Consider the following 15,772-nt stretch of genomic DNA (forward strand, 5'->3'; position numbering starts at 1 on the left):
GAACTTCAGACTCCACGGGCAGGCTTCAGATTCACCACATACCTAAAGGCTGTGGACTTCCTTTCAGGACATGTAGGCCAGGGGATGCCACCTTTGTGCTCTCCCTTGGCTTCACTACAGTCCACCAGTACCTCCCAGAAAGGAGCCCATACACTTGTCTGGAGCCCTGATTTTTGCAGCTGTCACCAGGGGGAACCTCCAGAAAGCCTGGTCTGGAGGCCAGCAGGGTTCACCGTTGTGGTCCCACAACACTGTGTATATGTGCATACTTTAAACACTGCCTGAGGGTCTGGCTTCTTATCAGCCCAAAACTGGGTGCTGACAGAGATCCCTTCCTCTGAAACACTACAGGTCATGGCATACCCTCAAAAACTGGGACCTACTAAGTAAATCAGGCTGCTTAGACAATCACAAAGGTTTGATGACCAAGAGCTAGGGCAAGTTCAACAATAAGGTTCATCTTATACACAAGGCCACACTCCTTAAAGATGGGGAGAGATAGCTGTTTCACCTAATACATAGAAATAAACACAGAAAGTCAAGCAAAACTGGGAAAGAGAAGAGTATGTTCTAAATGAAGAACAAAATAAAATCCCAGGAAAAAACCTTAATGAAATGAAGATAAGTAGTTTACCTAATAAATAGTACAAAATAATGGTCATAAAGATGCCCACTGAACTTGAGAGAAGAATGGATGAACACAGTGAGATCTTCAACAAAGAGAAAATGTAAGAAGGTACCAAACAGAAGTCACAGAGCTGAAGATTCAATACCATAATTGAACCGAAAATTACACTACAGGGGTTCAACAGCAGACTAGACGAAGTAGAACAAAGAATCAGTGATCTGGAAGACAGGGCAGTGGGACTCAGTCAAACAGAAGGGCAGAAAGAAAAACTAATTTTATAAAGTGAAGTTAGCTTAAGGGACCGATCAACTTCTACAAACTCCTGCTCATGTCGCTACTTTGACCTCTTCCCATGAATCATGAATGTTCTTAATGGAATCTGGAATGTTGACTCCTTTACAGAAGATTTTCAATTTACTGTTCCCAGATCCCTCAGAGGAATCACTATTTATAGCATCTGTAACCTTATAAAATGTATTTCTTAAATAAAAAGACTTGAAAGTCAAAATGACTCCTTGATCCATGGGCTGCAGAATGCATGTTGTATTAGCAGGCATAAAAACAACATTAATCTCACTCTATATGTCCATTAGAGCTCCTAGGTGACCAGGTGCTTTGTCAAGGACCGGTAATATTTTGAAAGGAATCTTTTTTTCTGAGCAGTAGGTCTCAACAATGGGTTGAGAAAATTCAGCAGATCACATTTTAAACAGATGTGCTGTCATCTAAGCTTTGCTGTTTCGTTTAGAGAGCACAAGCAGAGTAGATTTATCATACATTTTAAGGGCCTTAGGATTTTCAGAATGGTAAATAAGCACTGGCTTAAACTTAAAGTTACCAGCTGCATTAGCCCCTAAAAAAACAGTCAGCTTACCCTTTGAAGCTTTGAAGCCAGGCATTGACTTTTCCTCTGTAGCTATGAAAGTCCTAGGTGGCATCTTATTCCAATAGAGGGCTGAAAATCTGTTCTGTGTAAGCACCTTCGTCGATGGTCTTAGCTGATTCTTCTGGATAATTTACTGCAGTGTCTGTATCCGTACTTGCTACTTACCTTTCACTTTGCTGTTACAGAGATGGCTCTTTCCTTAAATCTCATGAACCAGACTCTGCTAGCTTCAGACTTCTTTTTTCGCTTCCTCACCTCTCTCAGCCTTCATAAAATTGAAGTTAGGGCCTTGCTATGGATTAGTCTTTGGCTTAAGGGAATGTTCTGGCTGGTTTGATCTTCTCTCCAGACCACTAAAACTTTCTCCATATCAGCAATTAGGCTGTTTTGCTTTCTTATCATTCGTATGCTCACTGGAGCAGCACTTTTAATTTCCTCCGACAACTTTTCCTTGGCATCCACAACTTAGCTGTTTGTGCAACAGGTGTAGCTTTCAGCCCACCTTCGCCTCCGACACGCCATCCTCATGAAGCTTCAACATTTCCAGCTTTGGATTTAAAGTGAGAGATGTGTAACTCCTCCTCTCACTTGAACACTTAGAGGCCATTGTCAGGTTATTAGTTGGTCTAGTTTTGATGTTGTTGTGTCTCAGTGAATAGAGGCCCAAGGAGAAGGAGAGAGATGGGGAACAGCCAGCCAGTGGTACAGTCAAAACATACACAGCATTTATCAGTTAAATTTGATGTCTTACATGGGCATGGCTCCTGGTGCCACAAAACAATCACAGAAGTAACATCAAAGACCACTGATAACAGACCACCATAATAAATATAATAATGATTAAACATTTTTTGAAATGTTTCAAGAATTATCAAAAGGTGACAGGTGCACATTGACCAAATGCTGTTGGAAAAATGAAGCTGATAGACTTGCTCAATGCGGGGTTACCACAAACCTTCACTTTGTAAAAAATACAGTATTTGTGAAGCACAATAAGTGAAGCACAATAAAATAAGGTATGCTTGTACTTTACATGTAAATGACTAAATTAGCCAATCAAAAGACATATGGGGTGACTGCATGAAAAATAAGGCCCATCCATATGCTGCTTACAAGATACTTCAGATGTAAGAACACACACAGACCAAAAATGAAGGGACAGAAAAATATTTTTCATGCAAATAGAAACCAAAAGAAAGCTGGGGCAGCTACACTTATGTCAGAAAAAAATAGGCCTTAAAACAAAGACTCTAATAAAAGACAAGGATGAGCATTACATAATGATAAAGGGGTTAATATAACAAGAAGATACAATATTTGTAAATATTTATGCACCCACAACCCTAAATGGAGAGATTGACAGCAATTCAATAAAAGTAAACCTTAAGACTGCACTTACATCAATGGGTAGATCATCTAAAAGGAAACCAATAAGGAAACATTAGCCTTAAATGACACATTACACTAGATGGACTTACTAGATACATACAGAACATTCCACCCAAAAGCATCAGAAGATACATTCCTCTCAAATGCACGTGGAACATTCTCCAGGATAGATCATATGTTAGGCCACAGAACAAGTCTCAATTAAATTAAGAAGATTGAAATCATATCAAGCATCTTTTCCAATCATAATGGTATGAAATTAGAAACCAATTACAAGATGAAAAAAAGGAAAAATAACCAATATGTAGACATTAAACAACGTGCTACTGAACAGCCATTGGGTCAACAAATAAATCAAAGGAGAAATGAAAAAATCTCAGGAAAGTGAAACTGGAAACACAACATACCAAGATCTTTGGAATACTGCAAAAACAGTTATGAGAGGGAAGTTCATAGCAATACAGGCCTCCTCAAGGAACAAGAAAAGACTCAAACCATCTAACTTTACACCTACTGAAACTAGAAAAAAAGAAGAACAAACAAGACCCCCAAGTTAGTAGAAGGAAGGAAATAATAAATTTATTTGAAGCAAAAATAAATGAAATATAGATTCAAAAGACAATAGAAAAGATCAATGAAACTAAAATCTGATTCTTTGAAAAGATAAACAAAATTGACTAACTTTAGCTAGACTCACTAAGAAAAAAAAGAGAGGGCTCAAAAACTACAATCAGAAATGAAAGAAGTTACAACTGATCACAAAGAAATACAAAGGAACATAAGAGACTACTTTGAACAATTATATGCCAACAAATTGGACAACCCACAAGAAATGGATAAATTCCTAGGAACATATAATCTTCCAAGATTGAATCATGAAAAATATAAAATATTAATAGACTGATTACTAATAAGAAGATTGAATCAATGATCAAAAACCTCCCAAAAAAACAAAATTCCAGGGCCAGATGGCTTCACTGGTGGACTCTTCCAAATATTCAAAGATTTAACCTCTCCTTCTCAAACTCTTCCAAAAACTTTAAGAGAAAGGAATGCTTTCAACTCATTTTATGAGGCCAACATTATTCTGATACCAAAACAAGACAAGGATACCACAAGAAAAGAAAATTACAAGCCAATTCCACTGATGAACATGGATACAGAAGTCCTCAACAAAATATTAGCAAATGAAATTCAACAATATATTAAAAGGACCATACACCATGATCAAGTGGAATTTATTCTTGAGACGCAAGAATAGTTCAACAACGACAAATCGATCAATGTGATACAACACTTTTAAAAAATTAAGGATAAAAATCATATGGTCATCTTGATAGATGTAGAAAAAGCATTTGACAAAACTTAATATCCATTTATGATAAAAACTCTCAACAAAGTAGATATAGAAGGAACATAACTCAACATAATAAAGACCATGTATGACAAGCCCACAATTAGCATCATACTCAATGGTGAAAAGCTAAAAGCTTTTCCTCTAAGTTTAGGAATGAAACAAGGGTGGCAACTCTCACCACTTTTATACAACATGGTATTGGAAGTCCTAGCCAGAGCAATTAAGCGGGAGAAAGAAAGAAAAGACATGCAAATTGGAAAGGAAGAAGTAAGACGGTCACTGTTTGTGGATGATGCGATATTATATACAGAAAAACAGAAAAACTACACCAAAAAAACCTGTTAGAACTAATAAACTTAGTGAAGTTTTAGGGTATAAAATAAATGTACAAAAATCTGTTGTGTTTCTATATACTAATAATGAACTATCCAAAAGAGAAATTAAGACAGTCCTATCTATAATTGCATCAAAAAGAATAAAATACCTAGAAATAAATTTAACCAAGGAGGTACAAGGCCTATACACTAAAAACTGTAAGATACTGATGAGAAAAATTGAAGAAGACAAATAAATGGAAAGTTATTCCATCCTCATAGATTGGAAGAATATTGTGAAAATGTCCATACCACCCAAAGCAATCTACAGATTGAATGCAATCCCTATGAAAATTCCAAATCACAGAAATAGAACAAACACTCCTAAAATTTGTATGGAGACCCTGTATAGCCAAAGCAATCTTGAGAAAGAAGAACAAAGCTGGAAGCGCCACTCTCTCTGATGTCAAACTATATTACAAAGCCATAGTAATCAAAACAGTATGGTATTGGTATAAAAACAGAGACCTAGATCAGTGGAACAAAAGAGAGAATCCCAGAATAAGCCCACACATATGTAGTCAATTTATTTACGACAAAGTAGCCAAGAATATACACAGGGGAAAGGATGATCTTTTCAATAAAAAGTGTTGAGGAAACTGGGCAGCCACATGCAAAATAATGAAAGTAGACTACTATACTAACCGTGCACAAAAATTAACTCAAAATGGACTAAAGACTTAAATGTAAAACTCAAAACTATAACACCCCTAGAAGAAAGCAAAGGTGTTAAACTCCTTGACATCAGTCTTGGCAATGATTTTTTTGGATCTGACTCCAAACTCAAAGGCAACAAAAGCAAAAATAAACAAGTAGGATGACATCAATCTAAAAGGCTTCTGCGCAGTGAAGGACACCATCAATAAAATGAAAAGACAACCTAAGGAATGGGAGAAGATATTTGCAAATCATATATCTGATAAGCAGTTAATATCCAAAACATACAAAGAATGCATACAAGTCAATAACAAAAAAAAATCTGACTAAAAAATGGGCAGAGGATCTGAATACATGAAAGAATATATACAGATGGCCAACAGGTACATGAAAAAATCCTCAACATCACTAATCATCAGCGAAATGCAAATCGAAACCACAGTGAAATAACACCTCACGCCTGTTAGAATGGTTATTGTCAAAAACACAAGAAAATGTTGGCAAGGATTTGGAGAAAAGGGAACCTTTGTGCACTCTTGGTGGGAATGTGAATTGGTACAACCACTATGGAAAACACTGTGGAGAGTCCTCAAACACTTAAAAATAGAAGTATGATATGATCCATCAATTCCACTTGTGGGTATCTATCTAAAGAAAATGAAAAGATCAATTTGAAAAGATATTTGGACTCCCATGTTCACTGTAGTATTATTTACAACAACCAAGATATGGATACAACTTAAGTGTCCATCAGTGGATAAATGGGTTAAGAAGATGTGTGAGATACACACACACACACATGCACACACAGGAACACTACTCAGCCATAAAAAAGAATGAAATGTTACCATTTGTGACAACATGGATGGACTTGAGGGTATTATGCTAACTGAAGTAAGTCAGACAAAGACAAATACTATATGATCTCATTTATATGTGGAATCTAAAAAGACAAATGAAAAAGAAAAACAGAACAAAACAAAACTCATAGATACAGAGAATAGTTTGGTGGTTGCTGTGAGGGGGTGCAAAATGGGTGAAGGAGGTCAAGAGGTACAAACTTCCCGTTATAAAATAAGTCATGGGTATGTAATGTACAACATGGTGACCATAGACAATAACATCATATTGCATATTTGAAAATTGCTAAGAAATAGATCTTGAGTGTTCTCATCACAAGAAAAAAAATTGTAACTTTCTATGGTGAAGGATGGTAGCTAGACTTAGCATGGCAATCAATTCACAATGTGTACAAATATTGAATCATTATGTTATACACCTGAAACTAATATAATGTTATATGTCAATTATGCATCAGTTTTTTTAAAGAATTCTATGAAGTAAATAGATACATTGAACTAGTCTACCATTGAGGAATTGAGCTATGTAGACTTAAAATTTCTGATGTTAGCTCATACAAAGAACAAGGAAATTTGAAGTGAAAAGAGGATTTCAAGGAGGTGCATTGTGCTGTGATGACATTACTGAATCTGAACTGTGTAGGGTCATGTTTGAAGCCTCCGTGGGATTGGAGAGGATGTGGGGGCCTCCGTAAATTGGAAACAGAACACAGACAGTAATCTGTCCTCTTTGGCCCTGGGATTTCTGAACCAATCCCAGTATCTCAGTCACTTCCCTCACAAACTTTTACATGAAACAAAAACAGAGCTTTAAAAATGGCTTAACCCAGAGTTCCTTGGAAATATGCCCAAAATTTCCCAGGCCCCCAAAAGCAATAGAAAAGCCGCCAGCCCACTCCAGCCCTCACAGTCCAAGGGAGGACTTGGGCCTTTACTGTGAAAGCCGTGGAAGATCCGGCAGTAAATGGAGAATCCTCAGAGGGTTTAAGAAGCAGTAAAAGCTGGACAGGAAATGTCCCTCTGGGACAGCAGCAGAGATAAACCAAGGCTTCTCAAAAGTCATTTCCATTAAATCAGACCTTCCCAAATCATATTTTAAGGTCTACCTCCTTCCGTGGCCTTTGGGCCTCTGACCTGTGTTACCTGCTTCCATCATCCCCACCCACTGAGCGTTCGGCTATTGTCTCCTTTCTCTTCACATCCCAGGGCTCCAAAAAGGGCTTAGAGACAGCCAGACCTGTTTCTTTGAAAAAGGAGCATGAGTTTCACTGGAGGTTCTCCCATTTCCAATCTAGTCTCGTGCTCAGGTGAGAGGAGACGACATTGTAAAACAGTAGAATATTCTAGAAAATGATTTCACAAAATACTGTTTTCTGACAGCATATTTACCTTAGAATTTTCAGGTCTTGAGTTCCACTTCCAAGTACTACTGGGTCAAAAATAAAGGGTGGAAATTGGATTTTAAAATGAGACAATCGTTAGTGCCGCTGAATTTATAGAAATACTAGTAAGCCAGCCTGAAGGATGCAGGTTTTCTCAAGAAAGGCACAGACTAAAATGATGACACATCATGGAACCTTCCTTTTCTCTAGCAACAAACCCCCAGTTTTTTCCTTGGAAGCAGGGATCTGCAATTCTACCATACAAAGCCAAAGCCCCCTGGAGACATTCCACAAACAGAGGAACTGAAATCCCGAGAGTGGACTTGGAATTCTGGAGGAAAGTCACCGTCTCCCACAGAGACCAGGCCCCGGTCCTTCTCTGACGGCACATCCCTGCACGGTGCCCCCAGCGTGATCCAGGCATTCCCGCTCCTCATGAGAGATTTCTGTGGCCTCATCCCTGAATATCGATGGTCCGTGAAATACAAAACAATTTACCAAGTGGCCGTGGGCAGAGTTCATAATGGAACCCGAGATGAAAACAGTTAAAAGAATTGGTTTTGACTTAAGAGGGTGTCCTGCATTATCCAGTAAGATAATTTTTTACCCAGTACTATTCTTGAATGTATTTTCTAATTCTGAGGAAAGAGGATAACATATGATCCACACACAAAAAAATGACTGGACTTTTCTGGAAGAAAAATTATACAATTAAGGCATCAACACAGTCATATGCATTTTCTATTATTATATTTTTATCATAGGGTAAATTGTATGCATTTCTCAGACAAGCTAGGGTGAGTCAGAAGCGTACTCAAATTTTATTGTGTTAAAAACAAACTGGAGATTTTATAAAAATGCAGATCCTAATTTAGGAGTTCTGGGGTCGGGCCTTAGTTTCCACATTTTGAGTAAGCTCATTTTTAACTAGTGCTGGCAATGTCTCTGGTCCAGGCACCACACTTTTGATTAGCACAGAGGAAGAACATGGAGGGAAGAACTCATAGATGACTTTCAACTACCTGAAAGAGTTGTATGGCCTTTACAGGTCTAATAGAACAGTACTCAGAGCAGTAACAATCCTTTTTAACAATTTACTGTACACTGGATATCTTTCTAACCATCGTGTATGTATCAGTGCATGAACCACATAAAGAATAACTCTGAGAATAACGATATTATCCTTCCTCTTTTATGAGAATATTTTGTCAAGTATCTAGTAAATGGTAGAGCCTGGGATTCACTGCAGTTTATCTTAGCTAGGAATAATCTAAAAAGAACACAGACCAAAGCACAGAGACGACCCTAGTGCATGTTTATAGCAGTTTCTGTAACTGAGAGGAATGAGAGAAAGAAGTTAAGATGCTAACAAGAAAGAGTGGATCAAGTAACGTTAACAGTTTATGCACACAGATGTCCATAGGAATAGACACTATGTATAAATTAAAAGTGACAGAGAAGAAAATTTTCAAGGCAGTGAATTCAAGATTACTTTCAATTGTAGAAATCTTATGAATCTACTTTTGGCTGATTCTCTTTGTATTGTTTAAACACACTAGGGAGACAAACACACACAGTGACATATATTAAGTTGGAGCTACTGTTTCTGAGTCTTGTTTCTTTAAACGCTTTTATCATTAGTACTGAGCTAGATTTAAGAAATTTAACACACTTGACAGACATTAATAATATGATTCTTACGAACTTTTTTGAAAATACAAAGAGCTCATAAAGAAGAGTATGTCTGTGGCATTAGTGTGGAATATAATGGAAATTTCCAGGACAGAAGCCTGATGGATTAAAACCTCCACTTGCAAAAGCCAGTATCTCCCTGTAAACAAAGGTGAGAGCCTTCTTTTTCCAAAGCAAAGTACAAGCAAAGAGAAAATGAAAAGAAAAGGGAGTTTACAGATTAAATATGATGGGTTATCCACATCTGTCAGCAAATCCCTCCAAGACCTTTATTAATGATCAAGGGGAAAATAATAACTTCATAATGGAGGAATCTGGCAGAGAGCCCCTGAACCCAGTGAGTGAAGACAACATCAGCTGTAATGGGACAAACTGGTATCAGATGACTGAAGCATACAGCAGGACACATCACTGCTGTGATGTCATTGGCAAAAATAAGTAAAGAAATCATCCTCTGAATCATGAAAAGAAAGTCAGCTTTATGCAAACGTTCTGCAAATTTCACTCATACCTCCCATGTTCTGTAACTCTGATGCTGCATTTAAATACTAGCAAGTCTTTCTTACCAAGATAGAGAGAGAGCCTCTTCTAGTTAAAAATTATATATTAGCACCTCTTTTCTGAGCCCGTCTGGGTTCAGCCACATCTGTGGGTCTCCTCCGTCTGCCTGCACTCATCAGAAATGAATGCCCTGACCTGCGATTGCTGTCCCTCTCCTGTAAACAGGAGCACGTCAATGTGATGGGTGACCAGCTCCCAGGATGCCACAGAGAGGTGGACGCCTACCTCCTCGCTGCTAGCCCATTCCTTCCCAAACCAAAGAGGTGTCCGCAGCAGGCAGGAGCCTGCAGATTCACAATTCTGGCTTCCCCTGCCATCATAGAATGACTCTCAGGTGTCTGGGTGTTTCAAAAGATGAGGAGAAAATTATGTATTTCTGAGCATCCCTAACCTGTCATTCATGACTCTGGCTCACGAAACCGAAGAATCAGATGCAAAACTGCAGATGGGAGCTGGGCCGCTGCCCTTCACAGGTGCCGAGCCTGGGCAGCTGAAGGTGGCGTTTTAAAAACCATTCACACTTCAATTAACCAGAACCTGGAGGGTGGGACAGTCTCTTCTGATGAGCTGATTTCCCGACTTACCAGGCATAAGCTTAAAAAAAGAAAGAGTCTTCCTAAAAAAATCTCCCTAGAACGTGCTTGCCTCCTTTCCTGATCTAGGGAATAAATGGTAGTGAATACAATGTAATCTTTTCTACCTAGAATTTTCAGGATCTTTTCCTGTGGGTTTAAAAGGCATGGAAAATCAGTGACATCAGGACAGGCCCAGAAGGTTTTCAGTCCCTTCTATCAGCTTGTCTCCTCGTGCTTTGCCTTTTTCTTTCTTTTCAAAGTGAAGTGCCAAGAAAGGAATCTAGTTAAGAATTCTGGGTTTGGAAGGTCCTAATGGAGGCATGGCTGTCACCGCAGCCCCTTCCCATTTTTCTCTGGAATCCCCTGGTGGGTGCGGAGCAAAAAGTATCTATTGAAAGAATGACTGCATTCCTCTGAAGACACAGAGCGTTTGTGGTCACAGTGTCCCTCGGTGACATTTCTCTGGTGTATTTCACATTCTGCAGTTTCGTGAACGTTTGCCCTGGCATGGACTGCCGGTCCCCCTGGTGCATCAGAAGCATGCTCATCCCTAAACGCTCAGAGACCACTCTCCTGCTAGTGAGAAAAAGGGAATATGGTTTGGGCTGGGGACTCTGACACTTGTTCTGATCCCTGACATACCACATAAAACTCAAGGCCGCCGCCACCACACAGGGGCACTAGGAAAGGAAATAAGGAAGCATGCACAGAAAGGAGGACAAAGGGGAGAAGACTTGGCTTCTCCCTTTGCACTGGGACCGTGGGTGGGTGGATGACACCAGGTCACTGACGTGGCATGAGAGACCAGGAAGAAAGGTGCTGGCCCATCAGACCATCAGGGATAGCAAGCAAATAATGATCTTGGAAGGGACCTTGGAAAACATCTGCGCTGACCCCTGCCTGACGTTGGAGCTCACCAGCCAGCCCAGGGGCAGAGGAGAGTCCAGCAGAGCCCTTCACTCTCTGTGAAGTGGTTAAGGCCTGTGCCCTCTCGCTGCAGTTCTGTGTGGGCTGGACCTCTTCTGGGCATCAGAGTTGGGATTGGAATGTGCTGATGCGTGAGGCTGGGGAGGGGTTCTGGGGTTTGCCTGGCTGTGGTTTGAAACTGGTGTCCTCTCTGCAGATTCCTGGGACTTCAAGCAGTCCACACGCAACATCTCCCCCACCATCAACCAGGCCAACATTGTGGACTTGCACCCTGCATCCGTGTACAGCATCCGCATGTACTCCTTCAACAAGATTGGCCGCAGTGAGCCGAGCAAGGAGCTCACCGTAAGCACGGAGGAGGCTGGTGAGCACCCGTCCCTGCCACCCCTGCCCTGTGACCTTGGGCATCAGAGACATTGGGGGCCCACCCCATTCCCTGGCACTGGGTTTGTGGTCAGAAGAGAGGAGGAGAGATGCCAGGACGTTTGTGTCTGCCTACGGGTGGCTGAAGGCTCTTCTGCTTGGCCTTTTTCCAATGAGGGGCTAGATGGGGGGCTGTGGGGAGCTGTCCATGGCCTGTCCCCACTCCTCTGGGGACATGTGACTAGATCTGCAAAGGTTCAGGTACTCCTACCCCAGCTTACTTTCTGTGACCTTTGCCATGGAGTTTTCCTGGAAATTTAAACAAGATTTCTCTCCCTTTATTTTCTCTTATTTGTTCTTGCAAAATATAAAATAATGCAAAAAGTACATATAACATATGTGCAGTTTTACAAATAATAAAGTAAAAACTGGAATAACTAACACTCATTATCAATTATCAGCATACCAGAGACCCAACCTATGCCCCTTCCCAGTCACAGCCCCATCACCCCTCTTGAGCTGAACCAAGTGTCCTCTTGATTTTCTCTTTTATGCCGTCCCCACAGGGTACATGCACGTGAACCATGCAGTGTAGTTTCGCCTGCTTCCCGACAGAATGCATCCATGAAATCACACTTCATATATTCTGTGTCCTTCCTGTTTGGGCCAATATTATTTTCATCTGTTTGCCCACTCTATTGTACATGGGCTTTTGGGTTGTTTGTGGTTCGGTGCCGTGAGCATTCCTGCACGCTCTAAAACAGGGTCTGAGTTTCTCTGGAGGAAATTAGTTGGAGAATTATAGTCATCAGATTAGCATACTTCTACCTTTAACTAAAAATACCAAAATGCTTCCCAGAGTGTTGTGCCAATTTGCTCCCCACCGATCAGTGTGTAAGAGTTCCTGCCACTGCACACCCTTGCCTACAATTCATCCTATCAGACTTTTTAAAAGCATTGCCAGCCTACTGGATGTGGAGTAGTCTGTCATGATTCGCTTTATTTTCAGCAAATTATGAAGAATGAAGAGGAAATTTATTCATTTATTTATTTATTTATTTATTTATTTTTATTACTAAGTATCACTGATGTATAATCACGTGAGCAACATTGTAAAGAGGAAATGTACGTGCTGTGATCATTTCAGGGGGACTCAAACCAAGGCTCTCTGCCGTCGCACCTGAGCTGCTCTTCCCCCTCAGTGGTCTTCCTGCTCAGGAGGATGGAGTGAGGCCCCAGGACTCTTTTCTTCCAAGACTTGGCTCACGGTGTCGTTTCTTCCCTCCCCCACCCCGCCAGCTCCAGATGGGCCTCCCATGGATGTCACCTTGCAGCCAGTGACGTCGCAGAGCATCCAAGTGACCTGGAAGGTAAGTGAGGTCTGAGGAATGTCCAGTGAAATGCCTGCCTCCCTCCTCAGCCCGGGAACGGAGCCCCCCAGGAACCAGGCCACCGGGCTCTGGTCTCTTATAACGCCCGTGCCTGCTTTTGCTCAGCCCAGTAAGGCCGGAGGGGAGGAAAGAGAGGAGGATGAAGGGCCCCGTCTCCACCAGCCCCGTCGCCCTCCCCGCCCTGGCTCTCTGCTGGAGGCCCTGGCCTGGGGTGGGAAGGAGTTGGCAGTGCCAAGGAGCGAAGAAGGCCCGTCGCCCAGACCCCACAGGCTATGAAACGTCAGGAGTTGGATTTGATTTTGTGCCAAGTTGAAGGGGGTCCTGTGGGTGATGGGAGATGACAGGACAGGGTCTCACCATCACCTTGGCCCTGTGACTGGAGCTGGCAGGTGCAGTGAGGCGGACCCCCACCTTCCCACGCCAAGTCCTTGGACAGGTGCCTTGGTCTTTTGGGGTCTCAGGTTCCTCCTCTGTAAAGTCAGGATGAAGATAACTGCCCTCCCTGCCTCTGGGGGTGGAGGAGCTGTAGAGAAAACAGCCCCGCATGTGCAGCAGGCTTCCTAAGGGGCAGAGACCTGTGCATTCCGGAGGGCATCTGAACAAGCTGTCACTTAGGGAAAATCTTGAGCTAGACCAAGAAACACTTTCCTGGTAACTCTGGCCTTATCACCACATCCTGCACACAAGGGATGGCTATCCTGGTGGCCTCCTGCCCCCCTGCACGTCCCTGTCGCCAAGAATCTCCTTACACTGACATCTGACCCTCTGTCCCTGTGGGGTGGCCAGAGGAGATACTTTTATCCCCATCCATTAGAGGAGGCCGTGGCATCGAAATGGGAGGGGACTGGCCTGTGGCCATTCAAGTAGTGACAGGGGCAGCACTTACAAACCCACAGTCCAGAGCCCCAGCCCAGGGTCCCCACCACGGCCCATGGCGTGGTGCTCGGGAGCAGAGAGCTTCCTTAGGACCCTTCTTGGGGCTTTCCCATCTCAACAGTGGGAATTGGGCGGCTGCCTCATCTACATCTGGAATCAGATGTCCAAGGTCATTCTCTGAGTCTTTAGTCCTCCTTCTGGGCTAACAAGGTAGACTTGAGAATGCGAGAGATTCAGAAGGGCCTAGCGATATTTTCCCTATCAAGACTGCATTCTTGTGTGCACATATGTGCACACACACACACTCTCCTACATATTCACACACAAACACAGCAGAGCCTAGTTCCTTAGAGAGATGGCCACGGTGGAGATGGGCAGTTGGTCCTTCCTATGGACCAGCCCACCTAGTAGATGCTTGGAGCCATGATTCCCCTGCAGGTTCAGATCTGGGCCAGGGCTTTCCTCAGAAATAGGGGAGGGGACGCAGAGCCCAGAGTCTAGTCCCCAGGTCTTGTCTGCATCCTGGTGTTGGACCCATTTCCTAGGAATACTCAAGGAAGCCAGGAGGTGGGGACAGTGAGCAAAAAAGTATGTAAAACACTGAAACATTTAGCTGCTAAGCTCCAACCTGGAAGTCGATAAAAATTTAGAATCAGATTTACTTCTCCAAAGTCGCGTAATGAAAAATAAAATTGATTAGAAAGTTAGAACTTCAGAATAAACCAGCTCATCAATAAATTATGGCCTGACTTCTCAGGGGGATTTTTTTTTTAACACCAAGAAACAGATTAATGAAAAATAAAGATTCACTTGAAAGATAAGTCACTTCATTTTAAGACTCTTTCTGCCAGATGGATTGCCACTGCTTTATGACATAAATTTGCTATCAGCCCTATTGATTCCTTAATGCTTCAGAGAAATATTGTTAAGATTGATTTAAATCCTGAGTATGCCTGTTGCAGGTGGGCACAGTGCAGGGGAGGAGAGAGAGACAGAGGGGGAAAGAAAAAGAGAAGGGAAGGAGGGAAATCTGTCAAGACTCGTGTGAATATGTGACGGTATGTATGTACATAGCAGTGTAGCTGGACGCCTGTATATGTGGATGTGAATAACAGCTGGGTGGTGCAGGGTCCATCATGGGATAGATGGCTGTGGGTTTGTAAATGTGCGTCATGTATACTGGTGGGTGTCAATATGGACGTGTATATGTAACCTGAGAGTATGCATCAGTGTCAGACACAGACTCTTGGAGAGATGCTTGTGTCTGTAAGAGATGTCTCCATGTGCGTGAGTGTGCAGATACAAGACCTAATTCTTTGCCCACTTACAAACCAGCAAAGAGGACTGACCAGTGTAAAGAAACGTTATTCAGGCATTAACCAAAAGTCAAGTCAATGAAATGCACACACACACCTATTTAGTGAGCTCAAAACAATTATGTTAAATTAAAAACTTCATTTTATGGAGTTAACAGTGAGCTTTAAAGTGCAGCTCATTTAAAACATTCATTGAATTTGAAGGGGAAAAAAACAGTGGGGCTGTTTTACTAACTTAATTGTTTTTGATCTCACTATTTTTTAGTACAATAAAAGGTGGGCTTTTAAATTAACTTCATTGTCTTTAAAACCCTGATTCAAGTTGTTTTTATAGGCAGTGGGGTGGGCGTTCACCCTCAATTCATAGATGGGCAGGCCGCTCATTAAAGGAGCCCATTTCTATTTGTGACTCTCTGTGTATCCAGCTGTGGTAGGGGGTGAATTAGAATGCTTGCTTTGATGGGTCGGGATGTGTGTGTTCATGGTTCAGGCTGTGAGGAGATATATCAAGGTCATGTGTGTGTGTGTGTGTGTGTGT

General features: G+C 41.8%; 1 protein-coding gene across 3 annotated transcripts in view; it reads left to right on the top strand.

Moving 5' to 3' along the window:
- Window positions 1–15,772, top strand: part of DSCAML1 (DS cell adhesion molecule like 1) — a 321,095-nt gene that overhangs the window by 272,094 nt on the left and 33,229 nt on the right. For all 3 annotated transcript variants that reach the window (XM_036992686.2, XM_036992688.2, XM_036992689.2), the window contains exons 15-16: window positions 11,485–11,652; window positions 12,951–13,021. In XM_036992686.2, coding sequence (XP_036848581.2) covers window positions 11,485–11,652; window positions 12,951–13,021 — 239 coding nt within the window. The remainder of the gene's footprint in view (window positions 1–11,484; window positions 11,653–12,950; window positions 13,022–15,772) is intronic.

The sequence above is a fragment of the Manis javanica genome, chromosome 6, assembly GCF_040802235.1.
Source record: "Manis javanica isolate MJ-LG chromosome 6, MJ_LKY, whole genome shotgun sequence".
In the NCBI taxonomy this organism is placed as follows: Eukaryota; Metazoa; Chordata; class Mammalia; order Pholidota; family Manidae; genus Manis; species Manis javanica.